Raw genomic sequence first — 23257 nt, 5'->3', positions numbered from 1 at the left:
CACACACAGCACGGAGGCCGCACGGCAGAATTACCTTTCTATCCTCTCTAGGAAGGATAGAGCAGTCTCCAGGAGTATAATCCCATATCTTTTTGGGAGGCTGACGGGAAGCAGAGGAGGAAATGAAGAAATGAGCATAAAGACATAAGACAAACATGGAGACTGGCTCAAACAAAGAGGGGCACACTAGGAGAACTGTCTCAACACAGAAAGGTGAACTCAAAGTCAAGGATGGGGCTCTGCCTTCTAAGGAGGCCACCTAGGGACACTGGCTGTCTGGAGGGCCCTGCAGAAATTTGGGGACTGCACACATTAACTGGGAAGTTTATTTCTATGTCTCAAGAGTAAAATCATCATTGGAGTCCCAATACTGAAAACTTAAAAAAAAAAAGAAGAAGAAGAAGAAATAAGAGAAAAAAGCATTAACATCATTGAAATAAAAATAGAAACTTTCAAATTCCTCATCGTTCTTTTCAAACTAAGATTGACCGTGGAGATGCTACATTTTTGAAGCAGACATTCCCCTTGTAAAATTCATTATGTGTTAATAAATGTGTGATGTAGAGATTTAGGGTAGATCTAAATGTGCTTTCTGTGGTTTGTGGCAATGAACTCCATGAACAAATGGATGTTAAGTACAGCACTATATAACAATTTCACTAGTTAATTCTTAAAATCTCCTTTTAACAGTTTAATGGACTTCGATAATACTGCTAGTGATAGAGCATATATACCTCGCTTTTCCCTTAGGAAGAAAAGTTTACACTTTGAATTTAAGCAGTAGGTAAAAGGGTATTATTTTTTCTTCTTTAACTTTTCATGTTGCAATTAGAGCTACATTCCTTAGAAGTCTGCAGGGAGAACTGTAAGTTTAATGAGGGAGGAGTTCAGAGGATAGGACATTCAGAAGTTACAAGCCACTTCTAAATCTGGACCCTCTCATAGAGCGAAACTCCTGGCTTTTTTTAAAATTATTGAATTAATGACATTTTCCTCCTGATATTTCATTAACTATCCCACCTAGGTATTATTATTATTTTTTTTTCCTGAGTGGACCTTCTTGCTCTACCTACTTCGACTTGACATGTCTTATATAGTGACCTCTGAGGAGATGAAATCATGAATAACTTGAATTCCATGCAAATTTCATTATAACCAATTCAATGGAAGCATTCAAACTGGTTTGCATTGTGACATATTGCTTGAGCTCACTTAGAGAAATCACATCAATTTCTGTAGAAGTGAGGGGCAGAGGGAGAGCACCAAAGTGCTTCTCCACTGCTAGACCCAGGTCAGTGAGGTGATCTCTGTAGGTGTGTATTTGCAAAGTAAGTGCTACTAACAATTATCGTTTTTCTTCATGCACTTAATACACTTAGATTATTCATCTAGAGAAGCAGACTTAAAAAAATATCACTTAGGTACCCCCTACACATTTTCTTATTTTCTGCAAAAAATAGGACAATGCTTATACATTGTATTGGTTTTAAATAATCTTCCCTTAAATAGGGTCACTGGAGTCTTGAATTATTTGATATTCTACAACAATTTGCTAGAGCTAAAGGCAATTGCAAGCAGTATCTTGCTAAAATAGCAAGGGTGGAGGAAGAAAGGTGTTCTAGTGGGTGTTTTAGTGAAGTCTAGAAGGCTTCACTCACTCAGGGGAATTGGGTCCTGAGTCAGTGTGGAAGGGAAGTAGAAGTGATGATCCACACGATGTGGTAAGAGCTTTACTTTTACTCTGCTTCTGAATGACTGAAAAATGTTCCAAAACAACGTCCATGGTTCATACCACTTTTATTTACGTCTCTTATGGGATCCAGAGTAATTGGGGTAGGACAGAAGTGAGGAAATTTCTCACTACCATATCTTCTCTCCAGTTTCTGGGAGTCACATCTGCTCCTCAGCTTGGTTCAACTCGATACCAAGCAGGCTGGCTTGATCCATAAGGAACAGTCTCTCTTAAAACTGTTCCTCAGAATGTGCACCTTGAGCAAGTAATTTTGACAACTTTCACCAGTGTTATCTTTGATCACTTTAAAGGGTCTTACAAAATGAAGTAGTCTTATTTAAGGAGGACTCTTGTGCCCTTGCAAGAAACGTAGGGACCATGTAGAAAAGAGGTCTTTAAATAATTAAGCGGCAGTTAGAGCAATAGGGCAGGCATACAAATCATCGGAAGGTCCCAATATCCTAATAGACTGTTCTCAACATTAGTTTGGATGGGTGCTCAAACCAGTTTCCAGTAGAAATAGGGTTAATTAGCCAAGCTATCCACATAAAGTATAATTTAATGTATGCAGGGACTGAAATACTATGTACTGCTAACAAAAATAGTGTTCTTTGTAATAATATATTTAGAAAAACAAACCAATCACAACTAGAAAAAAATGCTTCACAACTTTTTTTAAAAGCTAATTTTTGCAGGTAAAATTAATTTAATATTTGGCAAATGAAGAAGTGGCTAGAAAATTGTGGATTCTGCAAGGGATTTTAAAAACCACTGGCACAGACTCTATCACACGTAATTTAAAGTTCAAATTTTAGCTTTCCTTGATGAAAATATGGCATTAGTATTATTACATATACCAATCCTGCTTTTTGTTGGGAGGGGGGCGGGCAGCGTGGGGAGGAAACTTCTCATATCAAAAAAAATTTTTCTGCCAGATAATTAAGCAAGTTTTTAGAAAAAGAAGAAAAGGAAAAGGGTTAGGATACTGTGGAATATTTGCCTATATCTGAATGGTGAATAGCAGAGAAGAAAGAGGAGAAAGAAGTGCAGTGTAGGCTACAGCTTTGGAAAGAGAGCGCCAGACCTTGGGCAGACGCTTCTCTCACTGGTCAGTAGGTGGCGCTGTTCACCCAGGAAAGCTTAGCAGCTATGCGAGAGAAGGTGTGAGAAACACCTGTTTCTAACAAGTAGGATGCTCCAAAGTCAGGTGCTGCTAACTCAGAAGATGCCTGAATTCTCAAACAAGGCTCAGCATCAGCAAATCAAATTAGAAATTCTAGAGCACCTGCTTAATTTCTTTTTGTCCTCGACTTAATGAAAAATACACATCATGGAATTTAACATTTTACTCAATGAATAAATTAACAACTTTCTGCAAATATAACTATCATCCCAAACCACAGTGATTCAAGAGCTGATTCAATGCTTAAAGTCTCACACAAACACCTAATAGAAAATTTTAATTCTCTCTGCAGTTGTAACAATCTAAAGAGTTTAAAGTAAATGGAGCTTAAAAGTTAGTTTCCTGTCATCTCCAGTGGAAAAATGAGCTTGAGGCTCCTTTATGTTTTGTGTTCCTTTGGCTGCAGGGCTAAGAAAATCCTCCTTGAAGTGCTAAAAATCAGTTTGTACCAAATCCAGTTCAGACACATTATAGGGACTCTTCAGAATGTTTGGTTGAACACTAAAGTTGCTAGCGTTCTTAACTTTCATATCAAATTTTAGGAACAATTATCCTAACTGAAAGAACCCTTTCCCTACACAATGGGGTTGTATTCGTGGATCATATGTGCAGAGAGAGGCCCATTGGCCTACTTGGGCATTTCCCTTGCTTGTGTGCTTTTTAAAATGTCACTTTTGGCCATGACAATGCCCGTCTGCGGTGTGTAATGCATTTCCCTGCTTGTCTCATCAAGAAACTAGACCAACAGCTGAAAAAAAGGCCATCCACAGACCAGTGATATTTACTGCTAGTGGCAGGAGGTGCAAAGATAAGTGATGACTTCGTCATGTCTCTCTGGACTTTTCTGGCAACAAATACCCCCAGAGTTCACGCCCCTTTTTTGGTGAAGTAAAGCAATGGAAAGCTTACGGGTTGGAGTGGGAATAGATAATCCCATTATTGACCACGGACACGGCTGCTTCCCACTTCCTGAATTCCCTCCACAGAGATGTGATTCTTTAGCAGCAACAATGCATCAACAGCATCATTTAAAAAGGTGTCTATAACCACTGAAGCTATTAACTTACCGGTTTCCCAAACTCCAATTCCGAAAAGAATTTATACCAAGGTTCATTCTTTAAATCTATCTCTTCTGGGCTTATATCCCGACTCTATAGGGGTTGGTGACAGGGAAATGGAAGAGAGAGAAGGATAACATTATGCAAAGATTACATAGGAACAGGCCAGTAGAGATGCAGAGGTTTCCCGGCTTATACAGCAACTGCACTCAGCAGCAGCAGCACCCCTCCATTCTGGCTGACAGCAGCAACAGCAAGGCGCTGAAACAGGTGGGAGAGGGTGATATATAGAAACAAACTGAGGTGGGCGCAGTGAATGAATCTTTCTCAGTCCTCAGGCAGAAGGCAAAGGGACTGCACTTGGAGAACTCCACCACACTGCTGCCCTCCACAACGCGTCCAGTGTGGGCACAACATCCTTAATAATTGTCAGCACTGGGGGAGAAAAGAAAAGCCTTATTTCCTCTTTACAAAAAACTATTAGTTACAAGCAAATCACTTGGTGAGCACACCAAACATTTAGCCGTCTGTGCCAGGTGAGTAGAGCAAACAATTTTTATGGACTAGTACGGTTTTAGTACTTATTTGCAAGGCTGCCTTAAGGGTTTCAAAATAAATGCAAATATGGATACTTTATAGAAGCCAGTTTGTTAATACTGCATCTTTAATGGCACATGAGTAGGTGAGAAACCATGTCCCACACACAGTATAGTGAAAGATGACATAGGAAAAACAGAAGACACAAGTGAAAAAACATTTTAAACAAGCATCCGTGGGGATGAATACAGACAGAATATACTTAGTGTTCTAACAAATGTCAAAGAGCTGGGAAAAAATAAAGTAGGGGAAAAGCTGAACGAGACAGGTAACAGAACAATAGGGGGAAAAAACTTCTGGGTTATGTTACAAAAATAAATTAGATTTCTCCCCTTATATAACTCTAAGAGGTAGTTCACACAATCTGATCATTTGATTCCATGGGATTTCATATTTAATCAAATATTTATCAAGTTCTGGTACTTTGCTCTGTGGAATAACATGTATTTCTGGAAATAATTAGTTGGAAAGTGAATGCCTGGAAAGCAAATCAGGCTTCCCCCTTAATACACTAGAGACGTGTTCACATCAGATGAAAGTGTCAGTGGCTCACAGCTTAATTAAGTTCATATACATGTACGTTTCAAAAACCTCGATAGTCATGAGAGACATGGTGATTTTCTGACATGAAATATAAAATGTACATATTTTCCACTGAGTAAAACAAGACATAAGGCATTTCACTCCCTCGGGCTAGAACACAGGAGGAAGACAGCAAGTCCCGAGGCTGGGGTCACAGGCCATTTGCAGTTTGTAGAAATGGCTGTAAAATTTCTCAGTGACCTTTGCCAATCCTTTCTAAAATCCTTAGAAGACTCTTTGCCATTATTTCTACTTTTGCTTTGTTTTTTAATTTTTTTTGTGGGTAGAAGAACTGGGGTATAGGCCAGAGGTGCAGGGGATGAGAGGATTCACCAGAGACAGAGTGGGGAGCAGAACAGATGGATCTACTGAAATACAACTGCTGAGTGGAGCAGCGGGTGAGAAAGGAGAGGTCTGCTTCACCATGTGGGTCAGCTCTCTGGCCGGGGACCAAACTCAGGCTGTAGCGGTGATAGCACTGGGACTTAGCCCCTAGGCCACCAGGGAGGTCCTCTACTTTTGCTTTAAATACAGGAGGATATGACAGAGAACTTTCCCCTAATTGAAATTTACTGAACCTAAGTTAGTTGAAATCAGAGGGAAATGTATATTGAGTGTCCTTTGCACCCAGATTCAAACCTCCTCTGACTGTCTTTGGGGAGTTAGAGCTTAAGTCTTGAAGAAGGCTTGCTCCTTCTCCATGGAAGCAGAAATTATATAAAATAATGGATTCTGTATTTATTCAGAAAAAGGAGGTGCGATATCTTATAAGGACACAGCTATTCAGGAGAGATAGTGTAAATACCAGAATGTCCTAGATCCTTATATGATGAGGCTCCACGAAACCTGTCATGTTTATTATTTTAAAAGACTATTTATAAATGCTCTCTGGGAATAAGTTAGGCTTTTTTAAAATAAAATGTACCAACTTTTTCAGGAAACTGCCTGCCTGTTTTGGTATTCAATCCTGAAAGAATGAACCCATTTCAGCAAAGGTTGTTTGCACACTATTTTACTGCTAAGGTTAAAAGTGCACTAAAGATTCAATCCGAAGGTATGTCAACTAGTTTGGGCCATGAATAGCAGCCTCAGTCCTGGAGTGGTCCAGAGAAAAAGTGAAAAGGATAGTCACACAAAATCTGCATTTGATTCTACTATTCATAACTCAGCTGCAGATCCAGCTGTGGGAGGGACAAATGGAGAACAGCCTTCCTGACATGTGGCAGGGCCTCTGTGATGGCAGGCAAGGCAGGTTCCACAATGCCAAGCTAAGTCCTCTGCTACGTGTCCCAGCTGGACAAAAGTCTTGGGATGGGCAGGTGACTTGCCAGGAAAATATCTGTTCTAAGTTCTGCTGCTTGGACAGGCGCTAGAGACTAGCTTCCAATTTTAATTCAATAATCTGCATGGGGCATTGGATCTGCACAGCACTGCATAATGTTCGTATGTCTCGTGCCCACGTTATTGTATTGACCCTCTCAATACTTCAGCAAATTTGGCAGGCCAGATAAAACTTCTACTTTACTGATGAAAACAATGAGGTTCAGCTAGGTTGAATGGCCCGCTCCAAGAAACAACGCGGAGTCTGAATTTTATTCAAACTCAAATCTTTTGATTCCTAGTCCAATGCTTATTACATTATACTATATTTCACTGCTACTCTGCCTATGGAGTGGTAGACCCACTAACTTTGCAGATGAGTCCAAGCTAAAACAGGGGTGACCTAACTTGAGAAGCCAGGCAGGAATACAAAGTGACTATGGACAGGGAAGAAACCAAGTGGGGTAAATCCCCTTGTTTCGTACATGTAAATATATATGGTATCCACTTTATTATTTGAATGCCTATCCTTTTCTCTCTAATCCTATGGGGACATGGACCCCAGCATCTGTCCCAGGACTGGGAACATAAAAGTTATTCTCCGTATATTTGTTGAATTGAGCCAAAGAAGTTATTAGGGACTTTGGAGGGAATATACATGAACAAAGTTTGAAAAGGGCCATTCTGACCAAATAGGCACAGCCCAACAGATCTCTACTGCCAAGTCTGAAAGAGAAGGAAATGGATTCATGCTCTGATAAGAAGGGGACTAAGTCGTTATGAAGAACTCATACAAGCTTGCCAAATAGCTGAACAGGTCCTAAGGCTGTAAGTCTCCTGGGGGGATTTGAAGGCAGTACAGTGTTTCATCCATCTGGGATGGTCCAGAGACAAAATGGGTCTAGGGCAGCCTGTAGTCTATATTCAGGCCTTCTCACAAGTAGACGTGCCCATTTACACAGCTGACATGACTCCTGTAAATTATCAAATAATGTTGACGATGATAATAAGCACATTGTTTTATTTTTTTCCAAAAGGAGTTGTGCATGTCTGAGAGCAGACTTAGATTCTACATCTGCCACTAGTTAGCGTAATTCTCCACAGTTAGTAGCAACAAAGTGTGTGTATGTGTGTGTGTGCACGTGCACACGCACGTGCATGTGTGTGTGGTGGCAGCAGTGGGAAGTCCTGAAATGCTGGCAGACCAGATACTGGATCCCAAAAGGCAAAACTCACACTGAAACTCACATGCCAACTTTTGCAATCATGTGGCAAAAATAGTAGGAAAAAAATATAAAGGACTAATTCAACTACTGTGAAGAATAGATCATGGAAAAAAACGGAGATTTCACTGAAATTTTTCTCTAAAATGAAAACTTTCTTTGGAATAACAGTGCTAAATTGGGTGAAAGGCCCTCAATTATTGGTTCGACTTCGGGCCTGGTACAGCACAGAGAGCTTCCTGTGTAGAACACCAGATGATGTCTGCTATCTCTGGGCATGGTCCCCCCAACACCATGAAGAGGGTCCCAGAGGGGAGAGAGAGGTGTTACTTTTCAGGGCCTGTAAAAACCATCCCAAGAACTATGGTATGGGAGATGCTTAACCACCATGGTGTCAATGAGAAACACAGAGTCACGTTGATTCTTTCCTAGTTCTGAATAGTGATCAGAATATGAGGAACCAAGGAAAGGAGGGCAGAGAAAATGGGCAAGTCTTAAAAACAAGGAGCATCTATGAACAATAATACCACCCAAACAAAACACCTGAAGGCCTGGTGCCCCTTACACCTAAATATACTCCTGTGTGATGGGATGCCCCCATTTGTTATACAAGTGGCAGGACAATACCCCAAGAATGTTACTTTCCTTCCAGCCATACCTGCATGGAAGGCTATCATCTGTGTTTATTATCTTCATTAGAGAGACTCTCCAGTGAAGAGGGGAACCAGAGGCAAAATTCTCTGCTTCTCCTTGAACTTTTTGCTTAAAATAACAGATGCGCAGTGAATGCTGAAGAATGACTATTCTAAGGTATTTCTGTGAACTGTTGACCTTTTTCTCTAACTAAAATAATGAATCCCTTAGTGCTTTTAAAGATGTCGCATTATTATTTCAGTAAAAGTCAAATCAATTATTCTTTAGTAACATGTAGAGCAGAAGAGGTGGAGGGAAAATAATTTGAACCTGCATTTCAGGTCTGCTTGTTCTGAACTCAGTGTGGTAACAGCAGATTAATAAAAACCAATCCCCAGCATGATAATTCCATCCTGCTGGCACGGCAGGAGGGCTGCAATGTTTATGGAACGTGAGAGAATCCCTTTAACCATGATCAGAATTCTGAACCAGATTTTCAAATGAGGGGTGAATAAAAGGAAATACGATTGGCAGGTATGAAACTAAGCAGTTTGTAAAAATCCCTGTTTTACAAAAAAGGCTGCTTTCCCTGGGTGTCTGCTATGCCCTTATAGGCCATTTTCCCCACCTAAGTTGCTTGGAGAGGTGAACTTCTGTTGGGAACCATAAATCAGATTGAATAGGAAATCAGCGCTCAATATTGCACTTGTCAGAAAAGAGACTCCAAAAAGACATAATCTAACATCCTGAGGCTTTTTTTTCCCAAATCATAATATCATAATTATTTAGCTGTTAGTGACGCAGTAGCAACTTCTCCAAAATTGATGCATCTTCATATAAGAGTCACTCACAAAAACTGACTTTAACCCAGTTAGTCATAAGCCTGATAAATTAATGGTTAATGTTTAAATAAAGACAACATCAGAATCAATCTTTACATTAGTAGGAAAATTAAAATGAGTTAAAATCATGCACAAAAAAGGCAACAAAGCCACAATAAGAGGATTCTTTCAAAGCTGAACTTATTTTATGAACACCTGCAAAAAAGAGAAGGGTTAAAAATACTTCATTTTTTCTTCATTGTCTTCTAAACAAAGCAAATCTATCTCAAGGGAGACAGAACGTAACCCAAGTGCACAATGCATCTGGATTAAAGAGCATGGAGGGGGAGACAAAAGAACTTGAATAAGCACATTACCATCTTCTCGTTGCTCAGAACGGAGGACTTGCCCGGCTGATATTCGTAAATGCTTTTGGGCTCTGCACGGTATTTTCTTGTATCCACTTTCTTATCTGGGGGCTCCCAGTCGTTTCTATAGAAAGAAAATCCTATTAGAGCTATTTTCATGAAAAGTGGCATCCGACACGCTCTGACTTTCGCTAACAATAGTCTAATCAAGGAATTTTTTTATATCCGAAGCATAGAATCAGACTCAGGGTGAAGCTTTTAACAATCAGTTAAATCTCTGTGTTCGTTTCATAAAAGGCTTGAGGTGTTCTCTGCTCAAAACTGGACACCAGGAAGCAGAGAAGAGAAGAAGGGATGGAGAAAGAAGCAACAACACCTGCTCTCGAAAAATCCTTCACTGTGCTCTACTTTCATACCCTAAACATGTCTGTGCTTCCCACTCATGCTAGTGCAGTGACAGAGAACACAGCTCGGGAGCCAGTGAGCTGTGGCTGAGAGCTCTGCTTCAGTCCTTGCTGCCAGGGGGTCTAGGCCAAGCACTTGACCTTTGGCTGCCTCACCTTCCTCATCTGAAGGGTTAAATGAGGTAGTACCTGTGAATCACTTAGCAGAGCACCAGGCCCCCACTAATTACTCAATAAATGTTATTTGCTATTTTCATATGTTCTTCCCTATTCCACACTTAACACCAAAGCCTTGGGCACAGATACTGAAGCAGGCATCCCCTGATGGGTTCCAGAGGATGCAGGATATTGAATATTGCCAGCAATTTTTATACATGTAAGTGATTACATTTTTACACTGTACTTATATTAATTTTTTTATGGCAGGGGCAATGAATAATCTATGCTTGAATTCCTCCATAACATCTGGCTCATCTTGCACAGAGATACTGATGAATGCACTGGTCATGGATTTACGGGCATGCCCAGTCTCCCTTTAAATTAATCATCAAACTCATCAGGTAGATGCCACTTAAATATGCGTGGGGCTTTAAAAACAGGCATTCATTTGTCTGTGAAGATGGAAAAGGTATGTAGGTATGAAACTGAGTGTATATTTAAGGAAAAATTTAGTTTGGCTAGTCTTTTTTTGTGTGGAGAAGTGGTTGGAGATGGAGCTGGGAAATGCATGAGACCCCAGTACAGACAGCGTTAAGAAGACGGCTCCACTGTGCATAAGAATTCAATAAGAGAAAATCAAGTCATTCAGTGCAGGCAATAAGCGATGACTAATGTCATCATGAGAAGCAGTCTGAGCCTAGCCTTCTGTCTTAACAATGTGTTGCATAAATGAACATGTTAAAATGTGTAGCTTCACTTTTAAAGTACATTTTCTGCTAGGGGCCCATCAGTATGCATGCTGAGTATGAAAACACAACAAATCTTACAGCCAAGATTTCTCTGGAGAAAAGGTAAAATGTGATGATATTGTAGCCAACATGAGTGTAGCCCATACTGTGAGCCAGGAATTACTAGAAACGTTATACACATCATCTCATTTTAACCTTGCAAACATCCCCTATCAAAGCAAGGTTTGCCCCGTTTTACAGATGAGGACATTGAAATATGGAAGAGTAAATCATGGCTAACAGGCAACAGAACAGAGATTCAAATCAGGTCTCCAACTCCTGGGCCCAAAGCTGCTGATGTGGCAGGAGGAGAGATTATACTTTACTGGAAAGTTGTGTATGACAACTGAAAATCACAAGCTTACTGTGGACAAGGGAGCACTTACCTTTCTGGGCTAGATTTTAGTGAGGAAGAGCGGGTCGGAAGGGGAAGTGTGGCTGACCTCTTAACCACCTTCTCACCATCAATGTAGTTCATTTCACTTTTTGAGCGAGGCACAGAAAGAGGAGATTTTGCTGGAGAAGGAAAGTGCGTACAAAAGACCTTTAAAACCGATAAAAACTGAAAAGAGGGAGATGTCTTCCCTCACCCATCACCATCCTTTCCTCCCCCACAAGCAGGAAATTCTAAATCACTTACTGTCTTCAGAAAAGGAGTATCGAGGAGAGTACAGATCTGAATCATCATCTATTGAACAAAACAAAGTGTAATCAGGAGGAATCTGGATAAGGTCAGAGAACCAAGTGACGTGTCCCCGTCACAGCCCTGCACTGGAATCCAGCCACACAGGGAGCCCGCGGAGAGGATCAAGCACTGGAAGCTACCCCACAGCAAACCCCACTGGAAAGGAGCCCACCTCACCAAAGAGGACCGCAGGCCTGCGGCCCAGGGGTTCATTCACAACACCCGGGAGTGACTGCCAACCTGCCACCAAGCAAAGCAAGGGGACAAAAAGCCCAAGACCGTCCTCGTTTCTACAGCCAAAGCTGGAACCCAGGGTTCCCAGCAGGCTGAGTTGGAAGCAGCTGGTCTAGCCTGATGAGTGCAAAAAGGCCTGTGACTACATGGATGGGGAGGCCCAGAGGTGGGGTTTCTAGCTCCCCACCTCTGCTGGGACCGTTTAATATGCTAAGGTTCCATAGACAATTTTTAAGTGGTTCTGCCACGAAGGAAACAGTTTGAGGAAGCCCCCAATCATTCATTTTGATTCCACTTCAACCTGGTTTCTTTCTTTCCTTAGAAGACACATGCCCGTGGCAGATGTGGTTATATGGTTTGCTCAGCAAAGGTGCTGCTCCAGGTGTGTGTCTAAACTGTGACTGAAACAAACCACACTCACAGGGTTTTCATGGTGTGAGATGGATCTCCAGGGCCGGGCAGCCCGAAAAGGCTGAACACTGGGGCTCGAAGACTCGCAGCACTGAGTCAAGATCTGATCCCCTCATGGCACACCCAGGGAACAGTTCTCTAAACTGGGGCTGTCCTGAAAATGCTGGTTCCACCCACAGGGATCTCTCCAGAGCATTTCTCTAACAAGACTTGGGGCTAAAACAGCCTTTCCCAGTCTCTAACCTCTTGTTGACCTGGAATCAGACTTCATAGATATGGAACAAAGAACCCACTCCTTCCCTTAACTCTGCAACAACTCCAACAAAGCATATGAACTAAAGTGAGAAGGTAAGTCAAAGAATCCAATATAATATGTTAATGATTAAGTGTTAATCAAGTCCTTATCTCTATGCAAATAGTTTTAAGTATGAGCAGAAAAGGTCATGAAGTTTTATGAAATGTAAATAAAGTTAACAATATTATTCTGAGCAAAGTATTATTCAAATTTGGACAGCGTCTACCCATAGCCCCTACCTATTCCCTCCTCTCCTCTCTCCATTTTTATTTGTCGCTGGTCTCTTCAAGATGAAATAAAGGAAATGCATCAGGTAACAACTGGATCCTTCCCTCTTTCTCTCTCCCTCCCTCCCTCTTTTGCTTTAAGGATATGAATCAGTCAATATCAAAGTTAAACATGACTTAAGGTCCTTCTACCAACATAGCAAGTCTTTCCCTGTTATAAACTGAGTAAGGAAGCTAATTTAACCATAAATATTTTGAAGTACTGATCTAATTTATGTTGCCTGTTTTTTTTTTATTTTTTTTTTGACACAACTCTGAATACTGTACTGAAAAGATGTCATAATGTCAAAGAAAAAAAATCAGCTTTGACTGCAGGGATCTGATTGGTAAAATGACAGTCAGATGGAAAATTAGCTGCAGAACCCATGCATGTACTGCTTAAAATCCAGCCTAGTATTTTAATTCAAAACCCCAAATATTTTTGAATCATAGAGAAATTGCAGCCTACTGGTAGATGATAAAGTATGGGTTAATTTCTAACTACAACTAGGTAGGCTCTTGAGGTAAAAGGCAAATGGGGAGAAAATGGCCTTAAATATTCAAACATTTAGGGCCTCCCTGGTGGCACAGCGGTTGAGTGCTGGCTTGCGAAGCTGCCCACAGCCTCTGCAGCACTGGTTCGATCCCCGGCCACTGGGTGAGGGTCCCACATGGCGCACAGACCTCTCCTGCCACCTGCTGCTCCCCTTAGCAGTATACTTCATCAGTCTCCCTGCTCTGCTCTCCACTCTGACTCTGGTCTGCCTGCTCTACTCTCCACTCTGACTCTCTCCACTCTGATTCTCTCACCCTCCCACACTTCTGACTGTACCCAGTGCTTGTATAAATAAATAAATCTTTAAAAAAAAATCACAAGGTTATAAGGTCAATTACTCTAAAAATATATAAATAAATAAATAAATAAATAAATAAATATTCAAACATTTAAAAAAAAAAAAAACCTAGGGTGTTAAAAAAAACTTTCTCCCTAGAGCATTCAAATGTGGAATTCTAGAAGATGTTGGAAAAGGAGAAATAGTTCTTAGAAGATGGGAAAAAATAGCACAACTTAGGGAGTGAAACAACTTACGTATTTTGAAAAACAGAAGTAGAAAAGATGGGGGAATGAAGGCAACAGAGCAACCTCAGTGACTGAATGTGCTTAAAGCTATTTCTCATCCGGTGTAAGTGGGAAAATCAACCACAACCACCCAGGGGTAACAGGGCAGGGGCATCTGGGAGGGAACAAGCTCTTCATTCTTCATGGTGTCCACAGGATCTGGGTCTGATACACGGTTTTCAGTTTATTGACTTTTGAAAGGACAAACTGAAGTTGTGTGCATTCATCTGAACTTTGGCAATTAGGGTCATCCCAGGGGATAAATAAAGCAATTTATTCCTTTAATTTTTTATGTATGTCTTGCAAATCTAATGGAAATTTTACCTATACTTACAAAGAATAATAACAGCAGCTCGCATTATTAAGTGCCTAGTGGCAGTTGATAATTTACTAATACCTCATCTAAGCCTTGCAAAACCACTCTAGAAGATACATAAATATCTCACCATATAGACAAGGAAATTAAGGCCCAGGGAGATTAAGGAATCTGTGCTTAGCCCCACAGTGAGAAAGAGACACAGCAGGAATGGATTTAAGGTCTGAGCCCCCTTCTCTCTGCCCCCTGGAAGCTCTATGGTGGGGATGGTTATCTGTTCTATTGTTGTCTGCCCCTAGTCCCATGAGCTCAATCCTGTCAACAATTGTGGCTACTACATTACAGTCTTTATTATGGAAGAGGCAGGGAGGTGTTGTTCTGAAACTCAAGTCAAGCCCAGCAGTGCTGACTGGAGGGACTCCCAGTCCTCAAAGCCTTTGCCCTATTTTTCTGCATCACCCCCAACTTGGTGATGACACCAAGGCAAGTTTTCTGAGTTACCCAAACCATACTTCTAGTTTTCCTCCTGCTGGTCTTCAGGAACAAAGAGTAAAGCTGAGTCACTCTCGCTGTATCTCCCATTTGGTACCACTTGCAAACTTTCCTGGCAAGCTAAGTCCATACGAAGGTCGGTGGGTATGAAGTCAGTTACCAATGAATGGGGAAGTTGGGCATTAGGGTCACACTTCTTATTTCTATACCAAGAGCTGCCCAAATGGAGCATATGTTTCCATCACAGTGCAGACATTAATTGAAATGCTTTCCAAGTTGTCTGGATATGTAGACATTGTCTGTGTCTGAAATCCTGCTTCATTTTTCCAGGGGTCCTTTAAAACTACGCCACGGTGGGCTCAGCTGAGCTGGGACCTTGTGATTCCTGCTCATGATGGAGCCAACATGCTCCCTGTTCCCCTCACAGTCCCAACAGCAAACATCCAAGCTTGGCAGGACTTTCTGTGCCAGTGACTTCCAAGAAGCCCCAAAACTAAGTGGGATTGAGTCATGGTGAACAACTTACTTCTAGGCCCCGGAGGCCCCCACTGGGCTCTGAGGTTTCCACACCAATGATTCCTCTTTGTCAATCTGTCCCTAGGAGCTCAATTTGGGGACAACTACTCTCCTATAACTGCCAGGAGGCACATAATTGCCTTTTCAACCACAGTGACTTTAAATGAACCTCTAAAAAAAGCCCCTTTCTGGGTTTGTTTTTGAGAATTTATATCAGTCTTAAAGCCAATGGAGAAAGTACTTGTACACAACAGTTGATCTACTTACAGTATGTAACTGAAAAATGGGATGATAGGCAAAAAAGCAGTATTTGCCTACTGGCTTGCCTGTTATCAGTTAAATTTCAATTTTATGCATTTTTAGGCCCTTTAACTTAAGATTATTTTTTCTCTAACACTAATGGCTCAATTTCCTAATACCAAAGGCTCACAATTTTTTTTTACTGCTTAAATTAATTCCTTCTCCTGCTTGATTCCACACACTTAGGAAGAGAAAGGCTATAAAGGGGTCAAGATAGATACACACGCCACAAATGAAGAGAGAGAGATGCAAAGGTTGGCACGAAGCCTGGGCAGGACTGGAGAGGAAAAATAAGCAAAAAGGGAAATGGTAGGATGGTTAGGAACAGCCAGGAGCTTAGGAAAGATTCGCGAAGTTATGTTCTGGTTAAAGGCAATCAAATTTTAAAAGACGAAAGATCAATATAGAGTCCAGAGTAGCTACAGAAAACAGATGTGCGGGAAAAATAGACTCTGAAAGAGCAGGAGAGAGTGAGGTGGAAAGGAAAGGGGTGAATGCTTGCAAAGACCAGAGGGCTGGGGCAGACTCACCGTCCTCACCTCCCGTGGCATTTCTGGAGCTCGTGGTGGGAAGGGAGTGACTGCTACTGTCTCTGCACTGTCCTGCAGGCCAGTGAAAGACTTCTACAGCTGCCAGGCAGAGACCTTCTGGGCAGCTCCAGTTAGGGGAGCAAAGGTGACGGGGCGGTTCAGCCCCTCCTCTGGGCTGGCTGAGTGGGAGTTTCGGGCAGGAGGCACAGATTCTGGCCAGGCATCTTCACAATAGAACTATATTTTCTTGAACTCAAGCAAAATAAGGCTATTCTTAGAAATCCTGTAAGGCCAGTAGAAGAATATTTTAACTCAAATATAGATGTGCCTGGGAAAACTCACCTCCTCAAACACTAGCCTGAGTGCATCCTCATCTAGGAATAAGGAAAAAGCTCAAGGAAACAAACCACTATGAAGAGACCGGTCACCACAAGCTGGCAATGCCCAGAGGTGGGATCCTGAGTCACTTCACCAGGAGGGGGCAGTGGCCATCACCAACTTGCCAGCCTTGGAAGCGAAGGGGAAGCTGGTCTCTGGGACTTCAGCTCTGGCTGACAGCCCTTTACCCTGACCCAGCCAAATGGGTTCTCGTGGGCCATGGAGCTGGAAGTCACACACCACTTATTTGGTTTTGCTGTGGATACTGAGGCATCATTTGAAAACATCTTCCATTTGGTTCTCAATTCTGGCCCTGAGTCGAATTACTTGGAGAGCTTTGCTAACTACATATTCCCACACCCCATTGTAGGGAGATGCTGATGCAGCTGAGGGAAGGATGGCTGACTCATAAGTAGGGCAAGCTGGAAGACTGGAGCCCGGCGCCAGCAGGCCCTCGGCAAGGGGGTGACTAAGAACACAGAGAGTAGCAAGGAAGGGAAATGGTTCATGCAGAGAGCAGTAGAACAGAGTAAGTACAAGTCCATGTGGGGCACCCGGGTTTGAACTCCAGCTCTGGCACTTACTGTGTAATCTTGCATTAATTACTTAATCTTTCTGATCCTTAACACTTCTCTGAGAAAGTGAGGACTCCCCTCAGGGGGTTGCTGGGAGCACGGGAATGAGATCACCAAACTCAGTGTGGAGCCTTGTGTTTGTCACAAATGGGGTCACTGCAGTGGTGGCCATGACTATTGCTATGAATGGCGCTACCGTCGTGAGCTGTCGAGGTGCTGGTCACCCTACACTGCTGCTTCCTCAGGCAGGGAGCAGGGGGACAGGCAGTGGCTGCATTTCCAAAAATGTTTCTCCACAGCTTGTTCTCCTTCCTGCTTGGGGAAGAGACCATGGGCACCCTCCAGCAGCCTGGAGGAGACCCTCCCAGCAGCCTGTCCACAGTCTGGGAGCAGCAGAGGCTGGGCTGACACTACTCTCTAACAACATTGCCCATGCTCCCCAAGCTTTCTGATATAGTGGCTTCTCCCACTACATGAGGAAGTGGGGTGTAATTCCCAGACAAGCAGCTTTGACTCAGAGAGGAATGATGGAGAGGAAAAGGTGGAAAAAAGTAAAGGTTGGAAAAAAATAAAGGAAAACTCATTTGCTTACTAGTCTTACTTTAAAAGTTATTTCCAAAGGAAATAACTTATTTAATAATAGTTTATTTTCAATGATCTATTTTTATTTTTGATAATCTTTCTAGCGGCTAGGTATGTAGTGAAATCACAGCAAATAAGTCCTGAATCTATTCTACTCCTCCCAAATTTCCTAGCCCCAATCCCTCCCAACTAGCCCCACAAATAAGGAATAATTATAAGGTAACACCACTCCTGTCCTATACAGTGGTCTCAAGACTACAAGAAGATAAAATGACTGATCCTTGCTGGAGTTTATAAGTTTCTTTAAAAGTACATTTTAGATTTCATTAAGATATAAAAACTCGGGCCTCCCTGGTGGTGCAAGGGGTTAAGATGCAACCTAGGAAGCTATCTGCAGCCACTGCAGCACAAGTTCGATCCCCGGCCGGGAGCTACCCACATGGCAGAGCAGACCTCTCCTGACTCGCCCACTGCTCCCCTCAGCAGTGTATTTCAGTCAGTCTGCCTGTTCTGTTCCCCGCTCTGTCTCTGGTGAATCCTCTCACTCCCCCATACCTCAGGCCTGTACCCCAGTTCTTGTATGCATAAATAAATAAATCTTTTAAAAAAGATATAAGAACTCTATCTCCTGAATGTCTGGCCAAAAGTTTACTTTTTCACTGTAGTTGGAAAGAAAAGAGGTCTACTAAACTGGCATAAACAAGCTTTCAAAGTCCTTCACTATTGAGGAGGATCAGCTTTGAGACACTCAGAAATATCGTTTTTATACTGTGTAAACTAGTAGCACTAGAGGAAGCATCCCTGAGGCTAAGTTTTGATAGGTTTATTAGAAATAATGCTCATTTCAAATTCTGAATTCAAATGAAACAAAACAAAATCAGCAGCAACAACAGTCTGCTCCCTCCCCAGGGGTTAGACCCCGGAATGATAGCGCACATTTCTCAGTTAAGCTGCTTTTTTACACTCCTTACTATCTATGGCCAGAGGCTCTGCTGGGTGCTAATCTTTGATGCTTATGGGTCTTTCCAGGGTGAAGAAAGGTGTGCAGTGCCTGGGGATGGAGTGGCACCGAGGGCAGGGCTGAGGAAGCCCTTGTAGCCCACAGGCAACCTCAACACAGAGTAGAGAATCTCCTATCCCCTAAATACATAAATCAAAATTCTTTAAAGTGACCTAAGACCTTTCACTCATTTGTAAAAAGCCTCCCCCTAGTTGAATACATCAGTGATCTGTGTCTGGGTCTGTCACCTAGGGAGGGGGGATGTGTGACAGCTGGAATCTACTCTATTTTAAAAAGATCTCCAGGGATCTTAAAAATTTGCACTAAAGTTTAATCATCTTGGTTATTATGCATTTTTTATGTCCAATCTAATTTTTTCCTTTTCATCCTTTTAAGACTCTTTCTTTTTGGTCTTTGAAAAAAAAATACTAAGATCTGCTTCCTAAATTATGGGTCAGAAGTTAGCATGTCATCTCTTACTGTTTAGGATTCTAGGCAAAATAACCCTAGTTGCCTCTTGTGCCTGACTTGATGTGACCAAATCGTCACTGTCAGGCAGGGCTGCTGAGTGTGGCAGCAGATGACAGGCAGCTCTGCATGTGAGGCCACAAAGCCCAATCTTGAGGTCCATAGCCAGGTTGACATGAAAGCTGCTGTGAGACCTGGGAGAGGCCTAGGGCATTCTTTCAGTCCCACAGGGGTCACCACTCCCCGCCAAGGCTCTCCAGGTAGATCTTCCTCTGACCACACCTATGCTTCCTGGCAGGCTGTGCCTGAGATATCTTCCCTAAAGGACACCCTCTTTTATGAATGGGTTGCATTCCTCAAGTACAAATAATGCACAAATCAAAAACTAAATTTAGTTAAAATGACCCCCCCAAATCTCTGTCATCCAAACCAATGGGTTGTTTCTTTCTTAAATGATGGTTCTGAAAGAGTATAATCAGCAATCCAAGATAAAAAGTCTAGGTTATCTCACAGCCAACAGGCTCTTGTTGGCTGCGAGGAAGTCACTGGTGAAAATTAAATCAACAGATTTTAATTTTTTAAAATCTGGATTTATATGGAAGACTTTCCTTTTGTTCAAAATAGGCCCCATGGGCCTCCCCTGGTGGCGCAGCAGTTGAGCGCTGGGCTGCGAAGCTGCCCGCAGCCTCTGCAGCGCCAGTTCGATCCCGGCCACCTGCGAGGGTCCCACATGGTACACAGACCTCTCCTGCCATGCCCACTGTTCCCTTGCAGTGTATTTCGTAGGTCTGCCTGTTCTGTTCCCCATTCTGGCTCTGGTGAATTCTCTCACCCTCCCGCACTTCTGACTGCACCCAGTGCTTGTATAAATAAATAAATAAATCTTTAAAAAAAACACACACACAACAAAACAAAACAAAAATAGGCCCCAGGCACGAAAGGTTAGGAACTAACTAGCACTTCACAGGGAAACCAAAAAAGGGAATATGGTTTAACTAAAACTGTATCCAACACATCCTAAAGTGTCATCTCACCTATGCTAAATGATGGATAAAAGTTTTGTGAAGGACTGAGTGGGTGGCTTGCTCGGTGCTGAGACAGCCATCTGGGATGTTTTGCTGGGCTAATTAGAGCAGAGCAACACTAAGGTGTTTGTGGTCCTGGGCTTGTGCCTAGAAAGCACTCTGGTTCCATGGTGACAAACCTGTACTCATTAGCACTTTCCAGTTGTTTACTGAGGACCTACTGTGTGCCAGTAAGGTACTCAGTGGCCTGGATACATGTTCTTGCAACTACCCCATACCGGACAAGGTACAATGAGTGGTCTTCCCTAATGTCCTACCACTTGCGAACTTCTGAGAACAGAAGACATGTCTTTTCCATAGCTCTGTCCTCAGTTCTAAGGATAGTGCATGGCACATCACGTGAATGTGCCTTTTGAATGCACCAAGTTCATAGCACTCAACATCTCATCCTAGAAAAACATTTAATGAAATTGCCTCTTGTGTACCTCATCCACTCCCATTTCTGGGTCATGAATCTAAAGCTCAGACAATCCGTGGGGCTAGGATACTACGCAGTGTGTTGCCTCAACTCAACTTTTAGAACCTTTGATACCAGACTTTTTTTGTCCCTTAAAAGAATACCTCTTAGCAGTTCTAAATACCTAACAGTTCTTTTGTGAAATGCTTTCTAGTATGGTCAAAACCTTTATTTTCAAGAGTCATCTCCCACCATGACTGCCCTGCCTACCTCTCTGTGAATTTCTTTTTTTTTTTAATACCTTTTATTTTTTTTAGATTTATTTTTTTATTTATATAATAGCTGGGGTATAGGCCAGAGGTGCAGGAGGGTGAGGGAATTCACCAGAGACAAAGCTGGGAGAACAGGCAGACAGATTGAAAGCACTGCTGAGGGGAGCAGCGGGTGCGACAGGAGAGGTCTGCCGTGCCATGTGGGAATCTCCCTGGCCGGCCGGGACTCAAACCCATGCTGCAGAGGCTGTGGACAGCTTCACAGTGCTGTGCTCAAGCCGCTGTGCCACTGGGGAGGCACTCTCTGTGAATTTTTTTTTTAATTTTCTTTTTAATTTTTTTAAGGATTTATTTAATTATGCATATAAGAGTGGGGTACAGGCCAGAGATACAGGGTAAGGGGGGATGAAAGGATTCACCAGACAGAATGGTGAACAGAACAGGCAGACTGACTGAAATACACTGCTGAGGGGAGAGGTGGGTGAGACAGGAGAGGTCTGCTGTGCCAAGTGGGTTGTTCCCTGGCCAGCTGGGGATCGAACTCGTGCTGCAGAGGCTACAAATTGCTTCATAGTGCGGTGCTTAATCCCTTGCGCCACCAGGGAGGCCCTCTCTGTGAATTTCTTATCAAGGAGATACACCCTGCGGGTCCACAACAAGACGGGTCTACTGAAAAATTAGGAACTGGGACATTTTCTTGTTGACAGCTGGCACATCTACCTCCTGCCCATCAGTCATAATGACTCAGCTCCTGAGTCACAGCCCTGCCACCAGCACCCTGTGACCATCATCAATACAAAGCCAGGGTAGTTGGGTACAGGCAGCTGTTCCCAGAGCCCCACAGGTGCATAGCATTAAAACTAAGCGGCCATCAGCTACCCCATTAGTCATGTACACTCGAAGGGAATAAGATTAAGTCATCATCTGGGTAGACTCTAGTATTACAGTCAGCAAGGAGCAGGACACCACCACAAAGTGCAAGGTTAAAGGGAAGCAAATGAGGGGGAGACAGCCCTTAGCCACCACGAAAAACCCCAATGTGAAAAGAAAGTAATAGCATCGACAGAGAGGCACATGATTTTCCTTTAATTACCTTCAGATTTAGGACTAGGAGTAGATGCAGGAAACTGGTAGGTAGGAGTATAAGGATTGTCTTCTGTAGCAGAGAAAAGCAGTGGATTTTGAAACTACCCACCACAAAGAGGAGGAACTAGCAAGTTCCCAGTGATGACTATTTCAAATGATTACCTATTTTAGTGTTATTAAAGCACACGGGCATCACACTTAAAAATAGATTAATGAATTAGAACGGTCTTAGTTAATTTTAATATGGCACATCATGCAAATGAGCAAAATAAAATGTTCACCAACCAAAAACGACTATAAAAACAAAATCTAAAAGCCAAATCTTGTCCTATAGTGGAACTACAAGAATTAATGTAAGGCTAGGACAAGTTATACTGTCTAAGTTTATGGTACCTTCAGAATTTTGCTGGATTTCAAGAAGTTCAGGGAATTTGTACGTAGGGAAATAGGGGTTTTCCTCAGGAGTGTCTAGGCAGAGGAGCAGATTTGGAAGAGAGAATAGAGGAAGATACAAATGGAGAGAATGAACGAATAGGAATCTACACACAATTCAGGCTCCTTTTGGAACATTCTAAGCTTCATTGATGATATGAAAGAAATTCAAAATGCTTTAAAAAATCCAGTCCTTTTGCCTGAATTACTGAGACACATCTAAAGAGACAATAACATTTCTCATCTTACACAAATAATTCCACATATACAGGCTCCAGTGAGCAAGAGACAGCACAAAGCTTCAAGTTTTCGCCTTTTATAGGCAAAAATATTAAATATGCTAATAGTGTATAATAAAAACAGTACCATAAAATGGTTTCTTTAAAAATTAAAGTTTGTGCTACAGATATTAGAATCATAGCAGACAAGTGGATTCTTAATTTTTTCAAAGACCTCTGCCTACCATCGGGGCAGGTAGTTATATTTAGAACCTGTAATTTAGGTTGCGTTAATAGCTATAATATATGAGAGGCCCAGTGTTGCCCGAGGGGCAGAGTGCACCTGTGTCTCGGCATTGAGCTGCAGAGCTGGGCCTAAAGTTGAGACAGACGCAGATTGCTGGAGGAGGTAGGCATTGGCCTTAGGAGGTGACCAGTGTACCTGACGCCACCTATCAGAGACCCAGCATTTGGCCTGGCCAAATGACTGCGATCACCCACCCAACTGTAGTGGATTTACCCTTGGCGCAGAAATGGTAAACACTGAGCGTCTCAACCATTTGAAACAGTTCGAAGCAGGGCACAGCCAGGATCATCTTGAACAGGGCAAAAGCTAATTAAAGAGATATTAGCTGGCCTCAGAGGCTGGTTATTTGTGGCTTAGGTCAACAGGGACCAGAATGCTTTCCCCTGCCTCCATGTGTCATCGGTGCCAGGCGGCCAGACTGGAT

At 42.5% G+C, this 23257-nt stretch overlaps 1 protein-coding gene across 1 annotated transcript in view; it reads right to left on the bottom strand.

Moving 5' to 3' along the window:
• SORBS1 (sorbin and SH3 domain containing 1) overlaps positions 1–23257 on the bottom strand; it is a gene marked incomplete at both ends in the record, with an annotated part of 115844 nt that overhangs the window by 49266 nt on the left and 43321 nt on the right. The window contains 5 exons of the mRNA XM_084245423.1: positions 35–100; positions 3983–4066; positions 9527–9641; positions 11255–11384; positions 11509–11556. Coding sequence (XP_084101549.1) covers positions 35–100; positions 3983–4066; positions 9527–9641; positions 11255–11384; positions 11509–11556 — 443 coding nt within the window. The remainder of the gene's footprint in view (positions 1–34; positions 101–3982; positions 4067–9526; positions 9642–11254; positions 11385–11508; positions 11557–23257) is intronic.

This window comes from Talpa europaea (genome assembly GCF_964194135.1).
Source record: "Talpa europaea genome assembly, chromosome: 10".
Classification (NCBI taxonomy): domain Eukaryota; kingdom Metazoa; phylum Chordata; class Mammalia; order Eulipotyphla; family Talpidae; genus Talpa; species Talpa europaea.
This window is presented reverse-complemented; position numbering and strand designations above follow the sequence as displayed.